We start from the raw sequence: 24,774 nt of genomic DNA, 5'->3' as shown, positions 1-24,774 counted from the left end.
CACCTCATCGCGGTAAGTAAATGTGGTGAGAAACCTGTTTTTGATTATTGCACATTTAGACAAGTAATAAGCGGCCAAGTATTTGGGTCATGAAGCGCTCAGTGTTTATTTGGAGAATGATTGCACGCTGGTATGAATTCTGCCAAATATCTGGCCATGTGATCTAAACCCTTGTAAATAACTCCGGTCTCAGGAGATTGGCACACTGAATCCCCGCTCGCAGGCCAGGCTGTACTGTTACAGCTTTTTAAGGCGAGGTAACAATGAGGGCTTTTTCCTAAGAGCTTGCTGTGTACAGGAAGCAGCTGCCGCTTAGTGGTACTGTATACTGTACCCAAGCCATGTAATAAGGACTATATATACTGCCTACTAGTATCCTTCACATCACCAATTATTACTTACATTCATCCCTGCCGTAGTGATACACATTACACAGCGCTAGTAATTAGGCATGCTGGAGGGTTTTTTATTACTACTATCGGGGTGCTGTTATAACTGTATATGGTTTTGCTGTTATGTGATGCAGTTTTCCATGTTTTTACCGAACCTATTGAAAACCGCTTTAAAAACCCACGATGCTTTTCAGGTGGTACTTTCAATGTGGTTTTTGACCACATTGTCTGAAGACATCCCCAGTAGAAGCTGAAAGAGTGATGTCCTATAATTACTGGTACACCTACTACTCTTAACACATATCAATTGGAACTTGGCATTAAGGGGTTTGTAAGTAATAATTGGATATTTGGCTGGCTCAGACTTGCATGTGCCAACTGTACAAATAGCTGTTCCTCCTGCATGAAAAGAGGGCATTACAGTTGAGCAGTTGGTGGTGAGGCGCTCATGTGCAACGAATGAGAGTACAAGATGTAAGGATTGTGTCTGGCACAATATGGAAGGGGCACACTGTGACTGGCATCGTACAAAAGGGGGTACACTGTAGTTTGAACTGTAATACAATGACCTCACTATAAAATAAAGTGTGAGCGTAGGTCAACTGCAGCTTCTTCGGGCCTTGTAATCTTCTGATTGTCCTGTTCATATGAATACTTGTCAAGTAAGTAAAGGCCCATTTAGACTCAACGATTCTCGCTCAAAAGTCGCTCAAAGTCTACTTTTGAGTGATAACCGTTGCATCTAAATGCACAGACATCGTGCAGTTTTCGTGCACAATTTGTTCCTCGCTCAATTCTAGAAAACTAGAATTGAGCGATGAACTGTTATCAGCAGTGCAGGCTGTTATCACAGTCGGCAGCGCTGATAAGATTCTTACAGCTTGTGTCCTGCTGGTAGTTCAGAGCAGGACACAAGCTGTAAGCGTGGAGGACAATACAGTTGTCTGCTTATGCAAAACAGCTGTATTGTTCACAGAGTGATAGCGGCGGTGCCCCACTCCACTTGCATAGCTCTTTAGTGGCTACTTAGCTACTATAGACTATGCAAAGATGATCGCTAGAAAACTGTCACTCAAACTGTTGTTTGAGCGATCATCTTTCAGTGTAAATGGGGCTTTAGAAATGAAGCGGGGAACATGATGGTGTTCAGAGGACATTATGGTTTCTCACATTAGTATCTAAAATATTTTCTAACTTACCATAGGGATTACAGTAAAATGTACATACTACAACTGATTATTGTATCCCAGTGTCTTCCTCATTTTGGCATAAATATTTTAGCTATTTTGTTTTTAAAGGCTCAATTGCACCTGGCATGATACGGAGCTGTAGGTGTGCCACCATACAGGCTCCAGCAGGTACCGCATGTACCGAGGTATCCCCTACATGCATTTCTTATGTGGAAGTATACCTCTGTACATATTTTATTCAATGGGGCAGGCCAAAATATATGTTTTTTCCTGTGCGAATCGGACAGGAAGCTGCCCTATGAAGTCGTGGTGCAGAGGTGCAGTAAAAGCCTGATGCCCCCACTATGGCAGCTACAGTAGAGCTATAGTGTGTATGTGGTCTAGTCAGTACTTCTGGCTATTTGGGATCTCGCCTCTGTTTTTAGCACCAAATGAGGGTGCAGTTTGTTACCTAAAGTGCTCGCACTAAGAAAAACGTATAAAGGGAAAATGTCATTGCTGATCATGTGGGAAGTATTTAGTGTGCCGTCATGTTTTCTGTGTCGGCCACAAGTGGTTAAGGTCTGGCTTAGCAGATCACAGCAGCTGTGCCGTACAATAAATGTGGGGCTATTTTTACGTGTGCCCACATTAGCAAAGAAATGCATTTGTTACAAAGCGTGCCATTGTTGGCTACCTGAGGTCAGCGGGATTAGGGCATCTGGCGGCATGCATCACGTAGGTCTGCTCTGACTATGTACTGCTCAGTAATGGGGGCTCTGCATAGCTTAGAGTATCTATATAGACATAAATTTACACCTTATGGGATTGCAGTAACCATTTCACCTTCGTTTTGTTCAAAACTTGGGTGATTGTATGGAAGCATTATATTAGTTTTGTAGTGATGATCTGGTTAATAAAATGTATATGATGTACAGTATATTACAGACTGTTGTATAGCTTGTTTTATTCTATGTCCATTAGCAGCAATATACCACTAGGTGGCAGCATTTCCTTTTGGTAGAATGTGCTTTGTAGCACAAATTGATCTCAGCACCTAAAGACATGCTGTATGTTATGAAGCTACGCACGATCATACGGAGGATTTAAAGAAGCCGCCATATATCTACAGTAAAGTGGGTTTCTTCATGGACATGCTGGGTGCACAATTCTAAAATGCACACAAAAAGGCTGATGTTCTATATCATTAGATTGGCCAGCTGGATAGTCTAGGCATCCCTATTAAAATGCTTTTGCAGAGAAAAGTAGGCAGAGATTGCCAAGTCAAGATGTGCCATGCTGATAGACATCTATCCAAAAAGACTGAATGTGGTCATAAAGTCAAAGGATGCAACAACAAAACTTAGTTTTAGGGTCTGCATATTTATTGCAACCCCCTTTTTTTATTTGGCACCCTAAAAGATTTGTTTGTTTTTCAAATGGAATTGAACAGATAATGGGTCACATTGACAGTGGAAATAAATCGAAAATTATTCATTCACCAAAACTCTACGTTATGGAGCCTTTTTTTGGATGATATTGGGCTTATATTTTTGTTTATTTTTTTTTTTTAAGGCAAAGGCAGCAGATCTGTCACCTCCAACAAGCCATTAGGGGCGGCGAGGTGCGCGCACATCCAGCATCCTCAACTCCGGTTATGAATGGAGAAGATGCTTACGTTCATGGGTTCAAGGTAGGTGCTGAGCACTGATCATACATTCAGACATGATATCTGTTCCTGCTAAGTGCAGCAGGGGTCTCATATGCAGGGTGGATGGTGCATGAGGACTTGTTGAGTTTCTAGAAGTTTATTTGCCATGCCCATGGAGGGACGTTAATTCAGTCATTAAAATGAAAGTTGATCTAATGTTAAAATCTAGGATTTTGAGCTTTCACGTGTGACCTGGTTTATATCAGATGCCTCTATCCCATGAGTGCCACATTCACGAGACTAGGGGGTCACCACATTGCAGTGATGACTTAAAGGTCTCTGTGCATTCGAATGACATTGTAGGAACAGTTTGGTTACAGGTGAGTTTCCTGAAAATAAATATGTCTGTTCAGCAGGTTCAGGGTCATCTACTTCTGTATTGGGAAAGGAAATCAAAAGTGACGCCAATGGTTGCTGTATATCATGGTGAAGGACAGGGGACATTAAAGTGGCTCTGCAGATCAAACGAGATCTCCTCAAGATGAGGATGAGCCTGACTGAGAGACCGGTTAGGATCTATGTACATGTCTTTATGAGCGTAGCCCAAATACAACATTCTACAGACATACAGACATACATACAGACATGATTTGAATATTCTTAGTAATTGTTTAAACATTTTTTCTTATGTCAGTTTTCTTACATAAAACACAAAATCCAGCCATTTAATTAGTTGTCATTTACTTCTTCCTAAGGGATCACCATGTGAAAGCTGTAAGCCTCTGCAGAACTTGACCTTGGACAGGCTGAATCCCAGTCTTCGAGACAGAAGCGAACTAGAGGGAAAACTATCCTCTCCTGAAATGGGATGTACACCGATTAATGAGGTCCCGAAACAGGGTGCTCTCAAACCCAGTGATGACTTGAAGAAGATGGAGGAGAAGGTAAGCATTTCTATTAAGTTCTGGTAGTAATTCAGGCAGAAACTATTTTGCTACGATGTGTGAAGCAATGGTGGAGGAGAGAGATGCCTTACACTTACAGATGTAACACTTATACAGCATCTCCTGCTTTGATGTTGTATAAGGCTTTTCCTTTAAATTCACAAACTCATATATTACCAAGTTTTATGCTGCGAATCAACTGGTCTTGCATGTTTTTTTTTTCTCTAAAGCATATTCTTTAGTAAATTTCACAAGCCTCCTCTATCGTCTTCCTCCTCACTGCAAAATCCATCAAGTATCTGCATCTGTGTCATCCATCAAGTATCTCTGGTCATAAACTCGCCAGACCAAAGATTCCAAATTTATGCAATGTCTATCAATTTTTTTTTTATACGTTAGTCTTTTAAGTATTCTATAATGGTTAACGACCTCCTGATTGCATCATGTAAATATATGTTGTGAAGGATTTATGGAGTGGGATCAGAGTTTGCTCCATACCTGGTGGCTGACAGCCGCCAGCAACTTGTATCGGAGTTGGCTAAAATCGTAGCAGTTAACGATTTAGATGCTGCAGACAAAACCTACATGCATGTAAGCAGCCAGCTGGAGTAGGGGGGGACCTTCTGATGTCCCATCACCTCCACCCTCTGATGCAATTGCAGGGTGTCGATGGCTTAGCCAGCAGCCCAGTGAAGACTTCCAGGGCTGCCATGGATGAATTGCTATAAAACCCTTCCTGAAGCAGGACTTAATGGGCAACATTGAAAATTACTGTTACTGCAATCCTGAAGTTATTGCAGTATATAAGCGATCAAGTGGTCTCACCAAATTCAAATTCCATCACTTCTCTATTCTGTTGGACAGTTGATACCAAGGGCTCAAGTGTAATGGTGAAAGAATACACCCCAGTCTCATTCCATGATGAATATCGAAGAGGACAAAAGTCTGACCATTAACCACTACTTAGACTAAAAGTCGTTGATGCAGGAGTTTAATCCAATCAGTAGATGGATTACCGAATCCCATTTTAGGCTGGCTGCACATGGGTGGTTCAGAATCCTGATAGGGAGCCTGCAGCGGAATCCAGCTCTGACTCCGGCCAGCGACACTGCGTACCTTCTCTTTTCTGTATTAAATATTTGTTTTTCCCGCACCGTCGCTAGGCGATAACAGGGTTACCTGCGATTTTAGAGATTCTCAGGTGCAACTCACATTGGACATCACACGGATACGGCATGCATGTCCTGTCCAATGTGCAGAACAGCACACATTGCATGTCGTACTCTCGTCCTTAAACCTGATCAGAATAGGACATGCTTTGTTTTTATTTTTCACATAGACCATCAGTCTGTACGAACTCACATGTGACTAGCCTATTTGCTGTTTGTGAAATACACGACAGCACATGGGCATGAAAAACAGCTCTGTGAATGGGCACATAGTGGCATCCAAGACTAAGTTTGTTCTTTCTCCTTTACTGGATGGTGCCCATCTGGAGGTTCATTTAAAAAAACCTAATGTTCTCTGATGTGGCTCTGCCTGGCATAAAAACACATTTATCTCTAGGGATAATGGGTATTATCAATATCTCGTAAACTTAGGGCAAGAACTTTTGCTAACAATTTATTATATGGTGATAAGGATCTATTCTAGTAGGATCTTTATCTGGTCTTAGATTTACAGTAATTACTTCTTCTCTCATTGAGCTGGGGATCTCCTTAACCTTTTTGGCTGTATACGAAATCCAGATGAATTTAGTTGAGACCATCTCCTTGTATTAATATATATGCAGTCCTTCTATCCCAGAAGATTCATTCCCTGGAGTCATTCTCAGATCCATATCAAATTCCTGAATTGCAGTTGGAGTGCCCAATAAATGCTCATTTCATCAATTTGGAAAACTGTATATTAAGTAATGCCTAATAATTTGATAGTCGCTGATACTTTGGATGAGTAGAAATCCTAAAAGTCTTAATGGATTCAGGCATCCTTAGTATTCATCACAGTGACATGATTCGTTTTATCCAAAAAAGTGGCCGATCTTTTTGAGCCTCCCAGAAGTAGTGGCCAGTAACAGATAGTTGGGACCAGACAACAGCAAATTCTTATTGGCCTCACAATCTTGTAAATTTAATACAACGCTCCTGGGCATTGGCCGCACCTATCCCGGATTATCCAGATACGTACCCTCTGCAGGATTCACCCGTCGAATCGTAGCGATCTCTAGAAAGAGTAGATCAAGTAAGAAATCCTTATCTGCACCCCATACTGTCAGCGGGGATGCCACAATTAAATTCATATGAAAAAAGGTGTGCAGATTCCCAATTTCATCATCCCCTTCCATCAACATGAACCAAGAAGGGCTAAAATGAAATCTAACAGGAAGTATACAAAAAGCTATGAGCAAGGGTCGGAAACTGATCTTGCATGTCGATGAAGAAGTTAGCTCTTGATTTCTGCAACGGCGTGTAAAAAGACAGAGGAAATCAATAAGCCTGTTTCTGTAGGCGGCAAACACCGCAGGTATCCGCCTGTTATCCTATGATGAAATTGCCGGCTCTGAATTGAGATCCTGATTAAAAGAAGTCTTACTATAGAAACCTGAGCGTGCAATGAATACCGCTGATTATCTGTGCGGCAGGATTACCTCCACAGCAATCAGGGATTTCTTACGGCTGCAATCGCGTCGTCTTACTCGATGCCATTGTAGGTTGGCGGTGATGAGACGAGCTCTAGCTCTTATGATAATGGCTGCGGCTGGGGTTATTTTGGCTTTTGTTTCCGTTTTTCTTCCCATCATTCTCTGCGTAACAATTGGACATTAGTGCTCCGGCTCTGACGGATGAGCGTTATGATATACTGTGGGTATCTAGGGAACATCTGTTGTGATCAGCCATGCTGAAACATTTATATAGTACCGTATGTGCGGGAGATTAGACTCTTATTTAATAATGTAGTATGGGGATGTGCTGTAACTACAGAGCAGTCTGGCTTGTTTGGGCCTTTTGCGCTGTCCTTAATGCTGTTAAGCACAAAGATAGCATGTTCTTGGTTATATCCCATTGAGGGAATATGTTCACTACTGCAGGTCCAATAATAGTGGCCAACTAACTTTCCGATAGTCTAAATGGCACTTTTACTAGAATGTAGTTGAGGATTTTTGTTAGACTTTTCCCAGAAAGAATTGAAGAGTTTATAGCAACATGAAGAAAGAGAACGACCTGTAGACTTACAGTGCAGAGCAACGCTAACATGTGCTGAACACGCTAACATGTGCTGAACACGTAGTGATTCTTTTTAATCTCACATGTCAATAGGCACATGTGCCGTTCACGCAAGGCCCTATTCACGCAGGCAAGTTCCATCAGAGTTTGTAACAGTGTAAACTCTGGGCCATTATATTAAAGTAGACCACCTGTGGAAACACAACTTTCCCACCACGCACCACACAATTGATTCCATCACATGCTGAACTTCTTGTGTACCTATATATTGTATTCTCTTTTGCGCAGTTCAGCCTTCTGTCGGCTTCTGATGAGATACCATCTTGGATGTTAGATCCTGCTTTCTCTTCCTCAGTGCTGTGCTAGCAATCCTATCATGCAATAGCACAAGCATTGCATGGTCAGCTAAAACCAGTACCGTCTCTGCCTGTTGGGAGGATACTGTGATTATTCTCCATTCTGTATTCTAAAGAAGCCGAAAGACTAATAAATATATACACACATATATATCTTAAGTTTTGGTTGGTGTTTTAGGTTCAATGTCCACGGGCAAAATAGGATTTGTAAATCCGCACGGGTGTCCCGCACGTGTGATCCGCGCCCATGGGGAATCATTGGACAGCTTCAGGTAATTAAATACCTGCGGATGTCATTTTCCCTGGCGCGCGGGAAAGCACTTGCAGCATGCTCCATTTTGTGTCGGTCTCCTGTGGCTTCCATTGAAGCCTATTGAAGCTGTCCGTTTAGTGGCACGCTGTCGGTGTGCTGAACACATCCGCTGGGTCGAAGAAAGAAGATCCGGCCGCGATGGAAGGCAGATCGGGCAGCAACCGGACAGGTAGGTATATCTGATTTTCTGGCCTCATGTTTACGGGAAAGGAGGGACCCGCTGCGGGATTCTGCATGGGGAATCCGTGCAGGCCCGAATTTCCCTGTGGACATGAGGCCTTAAGCACACAAGGAGCTTTATTGGTCATTAGATTAACATATGAAGGGAGGTTGTAAACTATTGATGGTTCAGAAACAAGATAGGCCATCAATAATAGATGCTCATACCATGAGTTGATTTCTGTAGGAAGCTCTGTTCCCACTGCAGTGGCCAGGCTTCGTATTATAGGCCAAGTTTCCATTCAATTGGAGCGGAGCCTGCAATACCAAGCCTTGCCACTGCAGTGGGAACAGATCCATCTGCTTCCTGCAGAAATCTGCTCAGCACACAGGCACAGCGAACAGCTGATTGGCGGAGATCCCTAGCAATAGACCCATATTGATCTACTATTGGTGAACTAGCTTCCTGATAGGTCATCAATAGTTTACAACTGGGCCACCATTTTCATTTCAGGTATGACCTAGTCCATAAGATATGTTATTATTTACCTCATTACCTGTTGACTATAACTAGATTTAATGTAAATATGAATACTGATTGATTTAATTTTCTCCCTTGTTCCTCTAATTAGATAAAAACGAGAGACAAATACATTAACAGCCTGAGGAAGAAGTGTCAGAAGGAAAATGAGCTAAATCGGGAGAAGCAAAGGCGGATTGAGACTCTAGAGAAATATGTGGCTGACCTACCTACACTTGATGATGTGCAGAGGCAAAGTGAAAGGGTAAGTAGCTATTCATTGGAGTGTCTTGCTTGGTATGTGTTACTATCACACAGCTGACCGGTCTGTCAGTAATGCCAGGGTTGCACCCCTGCACTCTTCAAATAGAACTACTTGTCAATGAGCAGTCATGTAGAACATGTAAATACCGGGGACTTTCCTTTTAAAGCTTACCTGTCGTTTCAGGTGCATTGTCATAATAAGCCCCCATGTCTGTACATGAGGAATAGCCCTATTCCTGACTGTTATGACTTATCTGGCAGGTTGTATCAGTTTTCCCTCATCTGATGGGAAGTAGCTACTATGTTTCAATGCACAGCCTCTCTGTGTCTTTCTTTCTCTTCTGCATCTGCTTCATCTTCACCCTCCCCTCCTCTCCATAGTGATTAATAATTATTATATTTATAATTAGTCATAATTAATTATAAGTGGAGAAACAGGTATTTTCTGTACTGAAATATTCTAAAGTTTCTTACATTCAGTCATACTAATGATTTATGCAAAGTTTGCTGATTCAGTGCCTGTTAAAGAGCACCTGATTTGAGACTGATGTAATTTAGGCCGCCTGCACACGGGTGGATTTGCATTGCGGAATCCTGAGCGGGTGTCCTCCTCCGGATTCTGCAGCAAATACTGCCCACAGCTTGCAATGGAAAAGCGTTTTTTTTTTCCTCCCCCCCCCCCCCCCCCCCCTGCAAATGAGCGGAAATCAATTGCGATTTTCCTGCTCGCAGAGAAAAAATCGCAGCATGTTCAATTTTTTTTAGGCAAATTCCATGAAGCCATTCAACCCACGGAGCTTCTGCAATCATCATTGCAGAAAAGTCGCGGGTTCCACGGCAAAATCTGTACTACGCCAGCCGGACCAGGTACGCAGGGTCATTGGGGGAGCACCGGTTCCTATTCCACTGCGGGATGCAGCATGTGGAATCCAACTGATTCGTGTGCAGGTGGCCTTACAGAGGGGCATCTACAAGATGTCTTATAGATACATTTATTTTAAAGATTGAATTTTTATTGAGAAAGGTTTTTCAATGTAGTTGCAGAAATAATAATAAATAACAAAACCCCATTGAACTGGTCATTGCAGAATTTCTTACATAGAGGTTGAAATGTGCAACTTAGAAATAATAGAACTAGAAACTTTTGGATCAAGCCATCGGTCTAGTACGTAAAAGAAGAAAAAGAAGGGAAATCGAAGCAAATAGGACTTTGGCTTGTAGTAGATACATTCATAGCTAAAAATGTAATGCGTACAGCACTCTTCCGAGGCTCCTTGGCTTCTTCATCAGGCTTATAATATACCCAAGGAGCCTCAACAGCTTCCTGTAACATAATTTCTTTTTGTTAACCAGTATAAGGTATCCTATCCTCAGGAGTTTTTCTCAGTAAGAGCATGTAAAAAAAAATTGCCCACCATATTCTGAGGGTCATAACTTTATTTTTCCTCCGATTGAATTATGTAAGGCCTACTTTGTGTGGGATCAGCTGTATCTTTCTTTTGTGCCATTTTGGGGTACATATGACTTTTTGTCAGTTTTTATTATTATTTTTTTTTTTTTTAGTGAAGGGATGAGCAAAAGAACAGTATTTTGGAATTATTATTTTTTGTTTTGTACTGCCTTCATGGTGCAGTATATTTAGGGTGATGATGACCAAATTTCTAAAGTTGTTTCTTTTTTCTAAAGATTTAGAACAATAAAAACTTCAAAAACTGTTCAAACGCCCTCAACACTGTTATTTTTCTGTTGGCAGACCTGTATGATGGGTAATTTTGGGACAGCCTGTAGTTTCCAATGTTACAGTTTTGGGGTATAAACAACTTATTGATCACATGTTTACTTTTTCTCTCTCTTGAGAATGTGTAGCACACAGGAGTAGCGGCTGTGATCTTGCGGGGTGGACCAACAGACATTAGCTGTAGCACTTCTAGTTACCCTCCATGTGTTACTGGGAAATGTGGGGTGCTTTGTTTGTGATGTAGCTGCACCCCGATAGAAGCCAAGAGACATGAGAGCTCATGTTTACTTGTTTCAAAGCTTGGAACCAAAAAGTGCCACCTAGTGACCACATATAGCATTGCAGGTATATAGAATTAAATTGCACACATTTTTTTCCTTATGGCATTTACTGTGCAGAATAAATGTGATTATTTTGTCGTAGGAGATGCTATAGATATGGGGATATCAGTTTTGTGGAAGCATTTTTATTGCCAAAATTGTGATTATTATTTTTTTTTCTTCCCTTTTTTTCTGTAGTATTAATCTTTTTCTAGTCTTCAATATTCACCTAGTCCTATAACATGTAATAGTGTGATTGCTTCCACAATGCACTGAACTACTTAGTCTGTATTGCATTCTACTGACAGACAGCTAATTAGTCCCTATTAGCGTGGTGTGAGTGACAGAGGGGCGCTCCTTGGATGTCACGGTCACTACTCACCTCAACATCTAAGTGATTTAATGGCCGTTGCAGCTGTGTCAGCTGTAATCCGCAGCTAGCACCTCCTGTGGATGCTTCAGGCGCAGCTCCTGCATCACCTCCATGTCGTACATTCAGGTCACTAGGAACGACCCTCTGATGACGTAAATGATGTCATTAGGCATGAAGGGTTTAGGAGGTCAGTGCTGATGACAAAATGTGGCATCTGTATGATTTAGGATATTTGAGGGCATAGTGTCTATGGGATTGGAATGAGACACAGAGCATGTAATGTAATGTTGTGCTTTTTGTCTAAAGCTCCAGGTATTAGAAGAAGAAAACAAACAGCTAAAAGACACCATTAGGTGTCTAGAAAAACTTGCCAGTGAGTCCAGGACACAGTTTCAAGAAAAAGAAGCACAGGCAGAGTGTCAGAAACAGAGGGAGAAAGAACTCGTCCTAACTGTTCAAAAGTAAGACCGCCATCCTGTTGTTTTCTTTACACATGTATGGGAATGTAAGTTTGTCTTTCTAGAGTGGCCTCTCCATCCCGCCGCCCCTCGCTCGCTCGGCCTCTCCATCCCGCCGCCCCTCGCTCGCTCGGCCTCTCCATCCCGCCGCCCCTCGCTCGCTCGGCCTCTCCATCCCGCCGCCCCTCGCTCGCTCGGCCTTTCCATCCCGCCGCCCCTCGCTCGCTCGGCCTCTCCATCCCCCCCCCTCCCGCCCCTCGCTTGCTCGGCCTCTCCATCCCCCCCCCTCCCGCCCCTCGCTCGCTCGGCCTCTCCATCCCCCCCCCTCCCGCCCCTCGCTCGCTCGGCCTTTCCATCCCGCCGCCCCTCGCTCGCTCGGCCTCTCCATCCCCCCCCCCTCCCGCCCCTCGCTCGCTCGGCCTTTCCATCCCGCCGCCCCTCGCTCGCTCGGCCTCTCCATCCCCCCCCCCCCCTCCCGCCCCTCGCTCGCTTGGCCTTTCCATCCCGCCCCTCGCTCGCTTGGCCTTTCCATCCCGCCGACGCTTACTCGGCCTGTCCATCCCGATCCTGTTGTAAAGTATATCTAAATGCTGCTAACAGAGCATTAGCTCAGGCAAGATCGCTGCTACATAATTGTATACTAAAATAAAAAGAAACCTACAATCAGAAAATAAAAATGGGCTATAAGAAAAGAATACCTGCATCTAGTTTGAATTAGCTGAAAAAAATCAAGATGATCCATTCGCTTTCATTTTATTACAATGCCTACTCTTCTATTAAAGCGCTTGTCCTGTTTTTACCCCAAAAAACAGGCAGTGGTGGGAAATGGCATGAAACAAGCATTACTTACCGATTGGATCCAGGGCATCTAGTTCTCCCCACCAGGGTTCATTCATCCAACTGCAGCTCATTGACATCAGTGCGGCTAGTGATTGCCCACAGTAGTCATTTACTCAGAGCCACTGTGAGCTGCTAGGACTTGTGACTGGCTGCTGCAATCGTGTGATGTCAATGTGACATCCGGCGGCAGCAATGATAAGCAGAACTAGCGAAGTGGATCTAATAGGTAATGCTTTTTCCCACTATTGCCCTTATTTTATTGTGTTTCAATAAATATGAGTATGATAAATCTAAATCTTTTTTCGGATGGTACATTTGATAAGAGATGAGGCTTCTGCAGTGTCTTATTACACCTGACCCAGGATTCATATCTATGAACCAGATAGCCGCGCTTGGCTTGATGAGTTGTATTACCAGTGATGTATTGTAAATGTATCCCATTAATGTCCTTACAGCTTACAGCAGAAAGTGCAGAAATGTTTGGAGGACGGTGTCCGACTCCCGATGCTGGATACAAAACAGCTACAGAGCGAAAACGAATGGCTCCGAGAGCAAACCGAGCGTGCTAACAAGGTGCGATCAGAACTAAGTGACCCAGCATACAATTCTGGAAATTCCTCATATTTGACATTGCACAGCAAGTTATTTTTGGATGCATCAGCCCACCCAAAAACCAGCCCCATTCCCATATAACTCTCCTTCAATATAGTGGGGGGAGGTTATTCTATGAAGAGACACAGACCTCTCATTAGATGCCCCTAATAAATCCAAACTTATGGATGATGAAGAGTATTATTTCTTCAAAGTGTATGATTTTGAGTTCTAATGTGTTTTTTTCATCTCCAGGTAATAGACAATCAGCAGAGTCAAATTGACGGCATGACAACAGAAATACAGGTAAAGTCCTACTAGTGTAAAAAAATGACTGATTTCTTAAAAACTTACCTATGTAATAAATGTGATCGCGTCTGATCAGTGATGTGCTCAGTCAAGCAGATATTACTGTATGACCCCCTCAGCTATAATCTACTGCCTCTTGCTTATTATAGACTACCATGAACAATAGTACTGACCGATGCCCAGTGGTATTTCCATTACTAGCGATACGTCCCTTCTTTGGTGTATGGACAATCCCTAATATACAATAACCTCCAAAATATTTGGATACTCAAAACAAAAAAGGAATTGAATCCCAACACTGCTGTATTACATAACTGTATCTACAGGCTCCTAGCTGTAAGCTGCAGTTATTTATTTACCCACAACTTGATGTTTTAATAGGTTTATAGTTTCAATAAACCTGAAATCACAAAGTTACTTTAAGCAGGACCGGGCCTGATTGCTCTGGGGAATACCATAACTGTGTAGATGGGTGGCGAAGCTCTCAGAAAGATCAGAAGTGGGTTTTTGGCAAGTGATTAATAACAGGAGGGACTTGGGTGTGTAGTTCATTATTCATTGTCTGGGAACATGGCCTGAGGTGGAGCAGACTCCTATAATTACCTGCCAGAGCACCAAGCTGTCCGCACTGCTTGATTAACTACATATTGTGTCTGTAAATCAGCTATTGCAGTTTTAAATATTTTATGTAGGACATTCTTTGGAAGTCTTTAGCACTGGGTATTAAAAACGGGGAAATTAATTTAGCCACTTATCACAGTTAATCAGACTTCCAATCAGATATAGAAGGAGGGAACAATATTGTTTGAGGGCCGCAGGGTGTAACAGCATGATGCATAACTTGTGCACAAATCCTGGGACTAACAATCCTGAACTTATAGAACAGCCCATTTAAAGTGACCCTCCAGTCCTGGACAAAGATGCCCGTACCGCGCCTCTTTGACTACCTGACATCCGCTGTGCACTAGTATGCATCGGTAGTCTTGGCCACTACATGCTGATCTGACTAGTCAGTACTGCCAACATCTCCGTACTGGCCAGTCGGAGCAGCATGTAGTGTCCTAAGACTAATAATGAATACGAATGCACAGTGGACATCAGGTAGTCAGAGAAGCTGCGCAGCCAACTTTGCTTGTCCAGGACAAGAAGGTTACTTTAAGCAAAAACAGGAAAGGGTAGAGTCTGTACATCAAGACTTCTTATCCACTTCTATTGGGAAGAAGATCTGGGAAAGATACCACACAAGTATCAGCTGCTCAATTTGGAATCCTAATGTATATAAGCGTATATCTTTGGAGTGGACAACCCCTTTAAGGCTTTTGGTGTAGGGCCCATTTAGATGGGACGAATGTCGAGCAAACTATGCCCGACACTCGTCCCTGCATTCACTCGCTCCCGTGCTGCTGCATGGGAGCTAGTATCGCTGGCTTGCTCACAGAGCGGCCAGCAGGGAGGCTGAAGGAGATTTCTCTCCTCGCTCCCCCACCCCTCTCCATTGACTTAACATAGCGGCAGTTCAGTACTGAAGGCTGCTTTTACACCGAACGATGATCATTCAGCTCATTGTCCATCGTTTATGCTGCATAAATGATGGACGATTCGCTGATTGCTCAGTGTAAATAGCAATTGTTCAGTATTGAACTGCCGCTATGTTAAGTGAATGGAGAGGGGTGGGGGAGCGAGGAGAGAAATCTCAAGCCGCTCCGCTCTGAGCCAGCGATACTAGCTGCCATGCAGCAGCACGAGAGCAAGTACATGCGGGGATGAGTATCGGGCATCGTTTGCCCGACATTCGTTGCATCTAAATGGGCCTTTATTCAGGCTTAGATCTTTACTTTTGTAACACTGAGATTTTCATCTGACTTGGCACTTGAAATGATAGGAGGACTAAAATTCTCAGGCTTTGACCAAGCAGGTCTTACCTTTTATGTTTAAATTGGAGTTCGCATTGGTGCAGTTATACATGATGTTTCTTTACTTTTTCTCTCTAGACCTTAAGAAATAAATTACTTCAAGAGGGTTCCAGTGGTTTGGAGTTTGAGAAGAAGTCTGCAGAGCAAGCAGACTGTACACAGACGCTGCACACGCTTTCCCTGGAAGTATGTAATTGTAACCTTTGCATTTCCACTATATAATGAAGACCTTTTCATTAGGTCCTTCCTCCCCTCATCTGGCTGTCTCTTGCTGAGCATGCATTTGCATATTGACTTTGCAGGATAACTTTTTTTTTTTTCTGCAAAAATGTGGAAACACTGTTGCCCAGCGCTCTAATCTGTAGCGACACCCCAGGTTGAAGGTCGGACTCTTAGGCTGCGTTCACACGGGGCAGAATTGACGCGGAATTTCTGTAGAGACTTTCTGCAAAAAAATTCCACCGGCAATTTTTATTCTGGGATAAAGCAGCAAAGTTGACGAGATTTGCAAAAATCCCGACCACACGCTGCGGAGAAGCCCTTGCGGCCAAGCCATGCTGAAACTGCCGTGCTTCGTGGAATTCAAAGCCACGGCATGTCAATTTTATCGCAGTCCTTGCTGTGGCCTTTCTCCTTTCTATGGGAGGAAATGGCTGCAGCATTTATAAAGCAGGCGGCCAAACCACTTCAAAACCTGCACCTGGCGGCGCAGGTTTTGAAGCTGCCTTTCTACCATGGGAATCTCGCTGTATTTCTTGTGGTCCTGCTGCAGTCATTCCACAAGATTTCCGCTGGATTTACGCCCTGTGTGAACCCAGCCTTCTTCTATCTGCTTTAGCCACAAGCTTCAGCTTTTTCAGCGGCGGGCGGTGGGGTAACGGGGGGGAGGGATCTCTCTCACTCTCCCCTCCGCTCTCCCGCTGCCCCCCTTCCCCTTGGGCATGCTCGGAGGAGAAGGCAGTTACTTGAGATGAGCGGAGCTCGCTCGAGTAACTGACCTTACCAAGCATGCACGCTCATCTCTAGTCACTGGTCTTTCTGGTTATTTGTAGCCCTCCTCTCCAGTAGGCTTCCAAACCTCCTTCTTCTTGTGTTGAATCTATACAAGCTGCGGCCATGTAGTTTCTAATAGAACGTATTAAACCAATTTTTCTTCACCCCATGCAGAACCAGACATTAAAGGAAGAAAACGCTTCCATTTGCAAGCAGCTGGAAGAATTACTGGCGTCCAGACAGCCACTGTCGGAGAAGATGCTGGTGGCCGGGCAGCTGTTTAAGGAGATGTCCCACTGTCTTTTTGACTTGAAAGCACTCTGTAGTATCCTGAATCAGCGCATACAGGGCAAGGAGCCCAATCTTTCCCTGCTCCTGGGTATACATTGTAAGTTCTCTCAAATATGTGATTGTTCTATACATCTCATTCCTACTCTTAAAACAGTTTTCCTGTTTTAAGTATATATTTATTGTACCAGGGGGTACTCCAAAAAAAATGGGACTCTTCTTCTGGTGGGGGATGTTACTACTACAGGCTTCTTATTGCTAGGTGAATGTCTGTGGAACCCTTCTGAGGCGGGATGGTAGCCAACAACGTTGGTGAAGGTTGTGTTGTGATTTTTTTTTTTAACAAGTTCATTTTTTCGCTTATTTTGTGATGGCTGATTCATACAAAAAGTTGCATGGAGGGAGATCAGGTAAATACATAGAATCATAGAATGGAAGGGAGTTGGCAGGGACCTCCGGGGTCATTGGGTCCAAACCCCCTGCTCAATGCAGGACTCACTAAATCATCCCAGACAGATATTTGTCCAGCCTTTGTTTGAACACTTCAATTGAAGGAGAACTTGCCACCTCCCATGGTAACCTGCTCCACTCACTGATCACCCTCACTGTCAGAAAGTTTTTTCTAATATAGAGGATGAGGTAGGCAAACAGGTGACTGGTTCTTCCATTATGACGTGCCTACCTACACAGCGCTTTAAGCAATTTTTGGCAAAAAGTAACATGACACGCTTGTCTCACACTCCATATTCACCCAATCTTGATCCGTACGACTATTTTCTTTAAACAATGGAAAAGGAAATAAAATTTCACAGCTGCACATTGTTTCTATGAATCAGCCATCACGAAATAGGCAGAAAAATGAACACTGGAGCCTAACGCAACCGGCCACAACATCATCGGCTGGCATACTGCCTCAGAAAGGTTCCATAGACCTTCACATATCCTGTTTCTCCGATAGTAAGACCTATCCCAATTTTCGGAAAAGAAGTCCGATCTAGTTTACATGTTAAAAATAAATAAATACTCGCCTACTGTTAGCGTTTTGGTCCTCGTGCTGGTCTCCGTCGCTACTGCAGGCTGCTGCGTCCTAATTCAAGCTGACAGAGCAGTTCTTCCTGGAAGCAGGGCTTGAATACCCTGCCTACAGGAAGCTAATGCTCTGATTGGTGTTATTGAATGGCTGTGATTGGTTAATCAAGCGTCAGCTCTCATTGGCTGACGCGGCACTCGAGTAACCAATCAGAGCTTTAGCTTCCTGGAGGCTGGGTATTCAAGCCCTGCTTCCAGGAAGAACTGCTCTGTCAGCTTGAAGGAGAAAGCAGCAGCCTGCAGCAGCAACGGAGGCCGGTGTGAGGATAATAACTGCATACATCCAAAAGTATCTGTTTTTTTGTTTTTTTGTTTGTTTGTTTTTTACTGTTCCTTGAACTTTTTACATTTTTAAGGGGTTACGAACCTTCTGGAGGGTACTGTACGTAGTCGTCATGACTGAGTTTTCATTGTGATATGGCTTGCAGTTTTGTTTTCCACCCATGTTATAACTTACATTTCACACTACCTGTCTTATTTTGTGCAGCTTCCAACTCCGGTTCTGAGGAAGGTGAAGCCAGCAGCCACAGCACGGAAGGTCTGACCATGAAACTGGCAGATACGCGTCAGCTCCGAAAAGACATTGATGAACTGCGGACAACTTTGTCAGACTGCTACGCTCAGGATATGGGGGATAATTGTATTACCCAATGATTGACTGGAACGCTATCCATTAAATACTTCACCTCCATTTCTGTCTGGAGCCATATACTGGAACGTTACTATGCACAACACCTGAGGTGCTTTGTCTACATTTCATCACTCCTCCATACAAAGGAAACTACTAGTCATTTTGTGGAAAAGTCCTTTTCATTGGACACCCTGGAAAAATGAACTACTGAATGACGAACTTGTGAATGTTTAAGAAACCTCCCCGTTTCACCAAATGTTCTGAATGAATGTGTAAGCTAAGGTGGAAAGCGGAAGCTGCCATTGCTATTCGGTGGTTTTGACTTTTATCCATGTGGTTAGAAAACTGACATAAAATAGCCAAGGCTCATCTAGTTAAAGAGTCCTTTTACATTTCCCGTACATTTCCATTTTTATACAGCAGTGACTAGTGCGTCGTATTCTCTCAATTGCAGAAGTTTCTTGTATACTGACAGTAATGTTAGCTGTGTTACATTTTCAGAGGGATTGGTGAGGCAAGACTAGTCCATTTATATAGCCACCAAAACGTGAAGAAAGCCATTATTTCAAATGGAAGCTTTACCGTTCCATTAAGCACACTCCATTCATGTCACATTCGGCTGGTTTAAAGGCCTAAAAACAAATCCTTTTCACTTCCAACTCATTTACAGCAGGGTCAATGGAATTTTTAGTTTGATCTGTTGTGCTGTAATTACAATCTCTCCCAACAGCTAGGGCAAAAACTTTTTCCCTTTACGCTATAGGGCTAGGAAACCATGCCATAGTACAGATTATGTGGGATGTTAACATAAAACTGCGCACATGGTAGTACAATAGAATACTGTATACATTGGTGGGGTCGGAACACAACAGATTGGAGGCATTAAGATACGGAGACCACTATATATTGGATAGTAAACTATATCTGGTGGCTGTGACACCAGTAAGGACACATAGCTGCCAAAGTGCAGAAGCAAGAAGTGTTATCATGGGGAAATAAGCCTGGAGGCTATACTCTGTGAAGCCTGTTAGATGTTTTGCTAGTTCTCCTTTATATCTACTTTTCTTGCCTGGGGTGTACAGATAGAGCACTCATAATGCTAAAACGTAGTGCTGCCCAGTAATTAAGTATATTGCTGTGGTAATGGCACCCCATTGACAGAGGCGTTAGTTACAGCTTCTGGGCCCCAATGCAAGATCTGTAACAGGGCCCCCAACTGTAGTGCTTTATTAATAGTACTGGGCTCCCTATATGGAGAAGAGAGGCCTTTTGGGCCCCCTAAGACTCCTGGGTGCAACCGCATCCCCTGTAGTTACGCCCCCTCACCAGATATTCCATCAGTTTTGACACTTCTAAGCAATATTAGATTCAGTCTCTGCTTGATCATACAGAAGTAGCATGAAGAAGGGACTGTATATTAACTGACTGCAGTGGTAACTACTCTGAAGTTTTGGAGCATCCAGAGAACTGCGTATTTCTTAGACGTTTGGTGGGGTGACAGCATGTTAGACGACTACCCAGATAGTTCTTCGTATTTCATACAAAGTATTGTTGCCTGACTAGTTTCTGTGCGCAATATCTGATCATTACAAAAGTAGCAAAGTTCTTTTTAAGAAAATTCTGTACATAAAGTTAGCAGCCTCCACGTAGACAGTCTTGTGTGGTCCTAGAGTTGATTACAGTCATAAGGCAGAAGAATACCGACCTACAACTGACTTTTCACCGCTATGCATGACTTTAGTTGTGTCATGGAGTATTTTCCCATCTACTATTCTTGCATAGCTCTCGGCTACATAGTTACACAGAAAACTTTTTGCTAGTTAGTCTGCCACGATTGGGAGATTTTCATGACGGCTGCACAAAGTTTCGATTGGTTGCGTATTCTAATCTAACAATAAGTCTGTGCGGCCGCTTGCTGAGACAATCATAGCATTGCCTGGATACCTTGACTGTTGAGATGCACAGTGCATGGGTCCACTTTTAGATCCGGCATGTCAAGCTTTCTGGCTGTGCTAATGTATGCACCAGTGTAACCAAACTAGTGATACTGTAGAAGTGGGAGGGGGGTAAGTTATTGAAAATATGCTACATATAATTTGATTGTCAGTAAAACGTATTAATAATTTTTTTTTACTCTATGTATTTTTCAGATGCCCTGTGTTAAGCTTTGGCTTTAATTTGTATGCACAGGAAGATGAAAACAATGAGACCGAACACATAATACTGCACTTAGCTGTCCAATGGCTGCCCTCTGCATAGAGGAGCCCCGCACGATGGGGGTGTTCATTAAACCCCAGGACATTGTTATTAACTACTATCTAAGGACCTTAATTGTGCTGTCCGCTCTTCTCTGCAGGCATGGGTACTGAAGAAAGGCAGATGATACATTTTAGTAGTTTTATCTTTCTTTTCTCAAATAGTTCAAGAGTCGTTAAGACAGAAAACGGCATACGATGGGTTTTAACACATTTTTAAACTTTTTCTATGTTAGAAAATTGTGATGTCTTGCAGGTGAAATAATAGTAAACTTTCACTTCTCTTTCCCACAATTCTTGAAAAACTGAAAATAAGATAAAGTTGCATTACAAACTCCGGCCTGTCGAGGAAGTAATGGTAGAATTATCGTTATTAGCTAATCAAATTCCAGCTTTCATTTCTCCAGAACAACAATGGATCTGATTGGTTGCTATAGACACCTGTGACCCTACCCCAGTTGTCATGCATGGGGCCTAAAAGGCAGTGCAGGAGAATGTCTTAAAACTAATGCAAAAAACATAATAGGGGCACTTACTCATAAGAACAATTCAGGTTCTCTTAAGTAGGAGGAATCTGATTGGTTTCTATGGACATCTGAACCACTTTTACTTGCAGTCATTACATTTCCCCGGCAATGAGTTATTGAGTTTCCTTCTTGGTTTCTCCATTTGGTCAATGGCATACAGATTTTTCTGTATTATGAAGAAAACCATTATGTTAGCACATTGGGAATATACAGTATTCGTTAGTGAACATTTCAAGCATTCATGCCAACAACTAATATGTATATAGCCTACTTCCTACGTGTATGACCAGTAAGATATGCCGAATGACCCATTAGCAATATTACCCTACGTGTGCCTTGCACCAGCCTAGCTATATCTGGTCACCCCATGTCATTTAGGCTGTGTCTTCTATCTAGTCTTGGTCATTTTAGGTTTTCCTTTTCTTATGTTACGTTTACATCATAGAGAAAATTCTGAAGTCGGGTTAATTAGGACAGCAACTTTTTCCTCAAAACCTGAAGTTCTTAGTAGCAACTAATCAAAGCAAGGTAGCCTGGAGCAGTCGCCCATAGAAGCCTGGAGCAGTCGCCCATAGAAGCCGCTCAGATTTCAGCGTTCATTTTTCATACGTCCTTTGAAAAATGAAGATGGCAGCTTGAATGTACGCTTTGGATCTCCAATCATCTGCACTAATTTTGATAAATCTCCCAACTTTTCTTTTTAAAGTGGGAACAGTATTTTATAACCTAACTTAATGCTCTTCATCCTCTGAGGGATCTATTCCCACATTTACAGTTTAAAAAAAATTAGTGAACTTGTCCTTAAGTTCATGACCAAGTGGGGAGAAAAATGATCTGGTCGTAGTTTCAAAAACATTTTTGCACCTCATCAACCCTTTCCAATCCAGTGTCTGACGTCTGAAGACATTCTGATTGAAGGCTGTACAGCTCCGATATCTAAAGACGTCCGGCAGGGTTTTCTTACTGTAGATGACTGGCTGCTCTGTTGTCGGGGGCCTCTCCAGCATGTCCTATACCACAGTACTGGCTATGGCCAGCAGATGGCGCCATTGTATAATGGCAGAAAGTGAAAGCCCCCAGAAAACCCTGAATTCAAAATTGGATTGCAAAGGGTTAACATGTAATCTACGTTGGGGGTTTTATGTTGGACAGGACACGGTTGTAACTATTATTGTACATAGTTGTATTTTAATTTCTCCATATATAACCTGCTATACATAGTGTGCATTGGGTGTGTTCCTATTTATTTGTGTTTCACCATGACTGTATGAGGGCAGTTGCTATTTTAAAGCACAGCTTTGGGTGTGAGAATTGGAAACTGTTTGTGGGTTCCTTGTGCGGATCCCTGAAAATACCTCATGTAAATACAGTTGTCATGTTATAAGTAGATGGACGCCACTGGATGGTTGCCAATTTATGCCTTTCACTTTTCAAAGGCAGCATTATTATTTTTTTGTAATTTTAGATTTACAGCTAGAATTTTGAATGCCAAAGTTCTATTTATGAGATAAGAAATCTTACATTTTAGCAAGTACTTTTTCACTGGATTTTGTTTATGCTTTTCAATATGTTACTGCAGAGTAAAATGCATTTTGTTACACACCAATGTGTGTTTTTGTTTTGTTTGTTCCTTTATATGCCTTCTGTTCTCCGAATATGGATTGCAGATAATATAAAATCAATTTTAGTACCTTCAGGTTAATGGAATAAGGTGCGTAATGTACTTGGAGGACTTGGAAAGGAGGAATTTATACTATGCCTTTAAGTGGTTTTTCCCTTATTACACCTATCACCAGGATATGATATCTTTTCCAGATCAGCATGGGCTCAACTGCTGGGTACATAACCTACTAGTAATCTACTACATGCATCCTAAACCCGCACATTACACACACAGCTCTGCTGCTTCCTAAGTCGCACACATGACACACAGCTCTGCTACATGCTAATTCACAAACACACACACACAGCTCTGCTACATCAACACCCATCCTGATTTCCACACATCACCAGACTCGTGGATACAGTGATGAGCCCCTGGTCATGTGTATCTGACTCAACCCACACAGGTAATTACATGATGGTGATGTCATCACAGGTCCTAGTAGTAGTTGCTGTCGGCTTATCTAGTATACAGTACAGTTAAACCTCTAGTTTTGTTGGTAATCCATCTAAAAAGGAAGGAATTTATGTAAATCCAGTGAATTCGTTCTAGACATTCCAATTTTCAAAAATAAGCCCTAGCTACACTAAATAAAAAAAAAACATATATATGTGTAGCAATGAAAAAAGACTTCGGCAGCATCCAGGGCGCAAATTGATATCCAAAGTTTTATTCCCCCATCACAGAAAAACAGGCAACGTTTCGGCCATGTTGGCCAACATGGCCGAAACGTTGCCTGTTTTTCTGTGATGGGGGAATAAAACTTTGGATATCAATTTGCACCCTGGATGCTGCCGAAGTCTTTCTTATTGCTGCATGTGATTTTGGTGATAAGGATCCATTCACCTGTTTCTTTGGCTACTGCATAATCTATGCCCAGCCCTTGGAGGGATATACAATTTGTGCTGCTGGCGACCTGCTTTCTCTACATATATATATATATATATATATATCACCTCGCAGGCAGGATCCCCGTCCCTCTTACTGTCCCTTAGGCGCTTCGGCAGGCTTCTGTGTCGGCTTCAGCGCTGAAACACCATTCTCTTCCTGACCTCAGTTGAATACCCCGCCTACAGGAAGAAAATGCTGTGATTGGCTCAGGACCACAGCCTGAGCCAATCACAGCATTCTCTTCCTGGAGGCGGGGTATTCAACCCATGTTGCCATGAAGAGAATGGTGTTTCAACACTAAAGCTGACACAGAATCCTGCCCGGAGAGCCGCGGAAGGGACGACTCCTGCGAGGTCAAGTAGGTTACCGGCGAAGCTAAAAACAACCAGCGAAACTGGAGGTGAAACTCTGGCTAGAAAAATCGGCGAAACTGGCAAAAGGAGAAGAAAACAAAAGTGGAGGTTTGACTGTACTTTCTACTAAACTGCACAATGGCTCCTCTCACATCAGTGATGTCACTGCTGGTCCTTCAGCCCTCTGGATCTCTGTGGGTGACGGTAGGTCGGTGTCTTCTGTTAGGACCGCTGAGTTGTGTCTGATATAATAACTGCTTAGTTGAATTCTCATTTTGTTATTTTTGTCCTCCCCCTTTTCAAGAGCCCTAACTGTATTGGTCTTCTGTTGGTCAGGCTGTATTTTATATATGTTTTAGGATCTTCGATGACGTCACCAGGGGCGGAGCATCAGAAGCACTCACATACATACTTATTGACAATTGGTTGTTGGTAGTTTGATCGTCAAAATGAAGAAGATCCTTCTCAATATTTACCTGCACAGTGTATGGAGTGAGGTAATGGTGTGCAGAGAAAAAGCCATAGAGAAGGGCAACCTCTTGATGGGAAG

At 42.8% G+C, this 24,774-nt stretch overlaps 1 protein-coding gene across 2 annotated transcripts in view; it reads left to right on the top strand.

Annotated features, from left to right (window-relative positions):
• CEP85L (centrosomal protein 85 like) overlaps positions 1–22,919 on the top strand; it is a 126,705-nt gene extending 103,786 nt beyond the window's left edge. For both annotated transcript variants that reach the window (XM_066606232.1, XM_066606222.1), the window contains exons 5-13: positions 3,137–3,254; positions 3,968–4,156; positions 8,841–8,993; positions 11,730–11,884; positions 13,177–13,294; positions 13,568–13,618; positions 15,613–15,720; positions 16,702–16,915; positions 18,392–22,919. In XM_066606232.1, the coding sequence (XP_066462329.1) occupies positions 3,137–3,254; positions 3,968–4,156; positions 8,841–8,993; positions 11,730–11,884; positions 13,177–13,294; positions 13,568–13,618; positions 15,613–15,720; positions 16,702–16,915; positions 18,392–18,558 (1,273 nt within the window). In that variant the 3' untranslated portion in view covers positions 18,559–22,919. The remainder of the gene's footprint in view (positions 1–3,136; positions 3,255–3,967; positions 4,157–8,840; positions 8,994–11,729; positions 11,885–13,176; positions 13,295–13,567; positions 13,619–15,612; positions 15,721–16,701; positions 16,916–18,391) is intronic.
• The last annotated feature ends 1,855 nt before the right edge of the window (positions 22,920–24,774 follow it).

Source organism: Eleutherodactylus coqui, chromosome 1 (genome assembly GCF_035609145.1).
Source record: "Eleutherodactylus coqui strain aEleCoq1 chromosome 1, aEleCoq1.hap1, whole genome shotgun sequence".
Taxonomy (NCBI): Eukaryota; Metazoa; Chordata; class Amphibia; order Anura; family Eleutherodactylidae; genus Eleutherodactylus; species Eleutherodactylus coqui.
The sequence above is the reverse complement of the archived record's forward strand: the minus strand, read 5'-3'. Positions and strand labels throughout refer to the sequence as shown.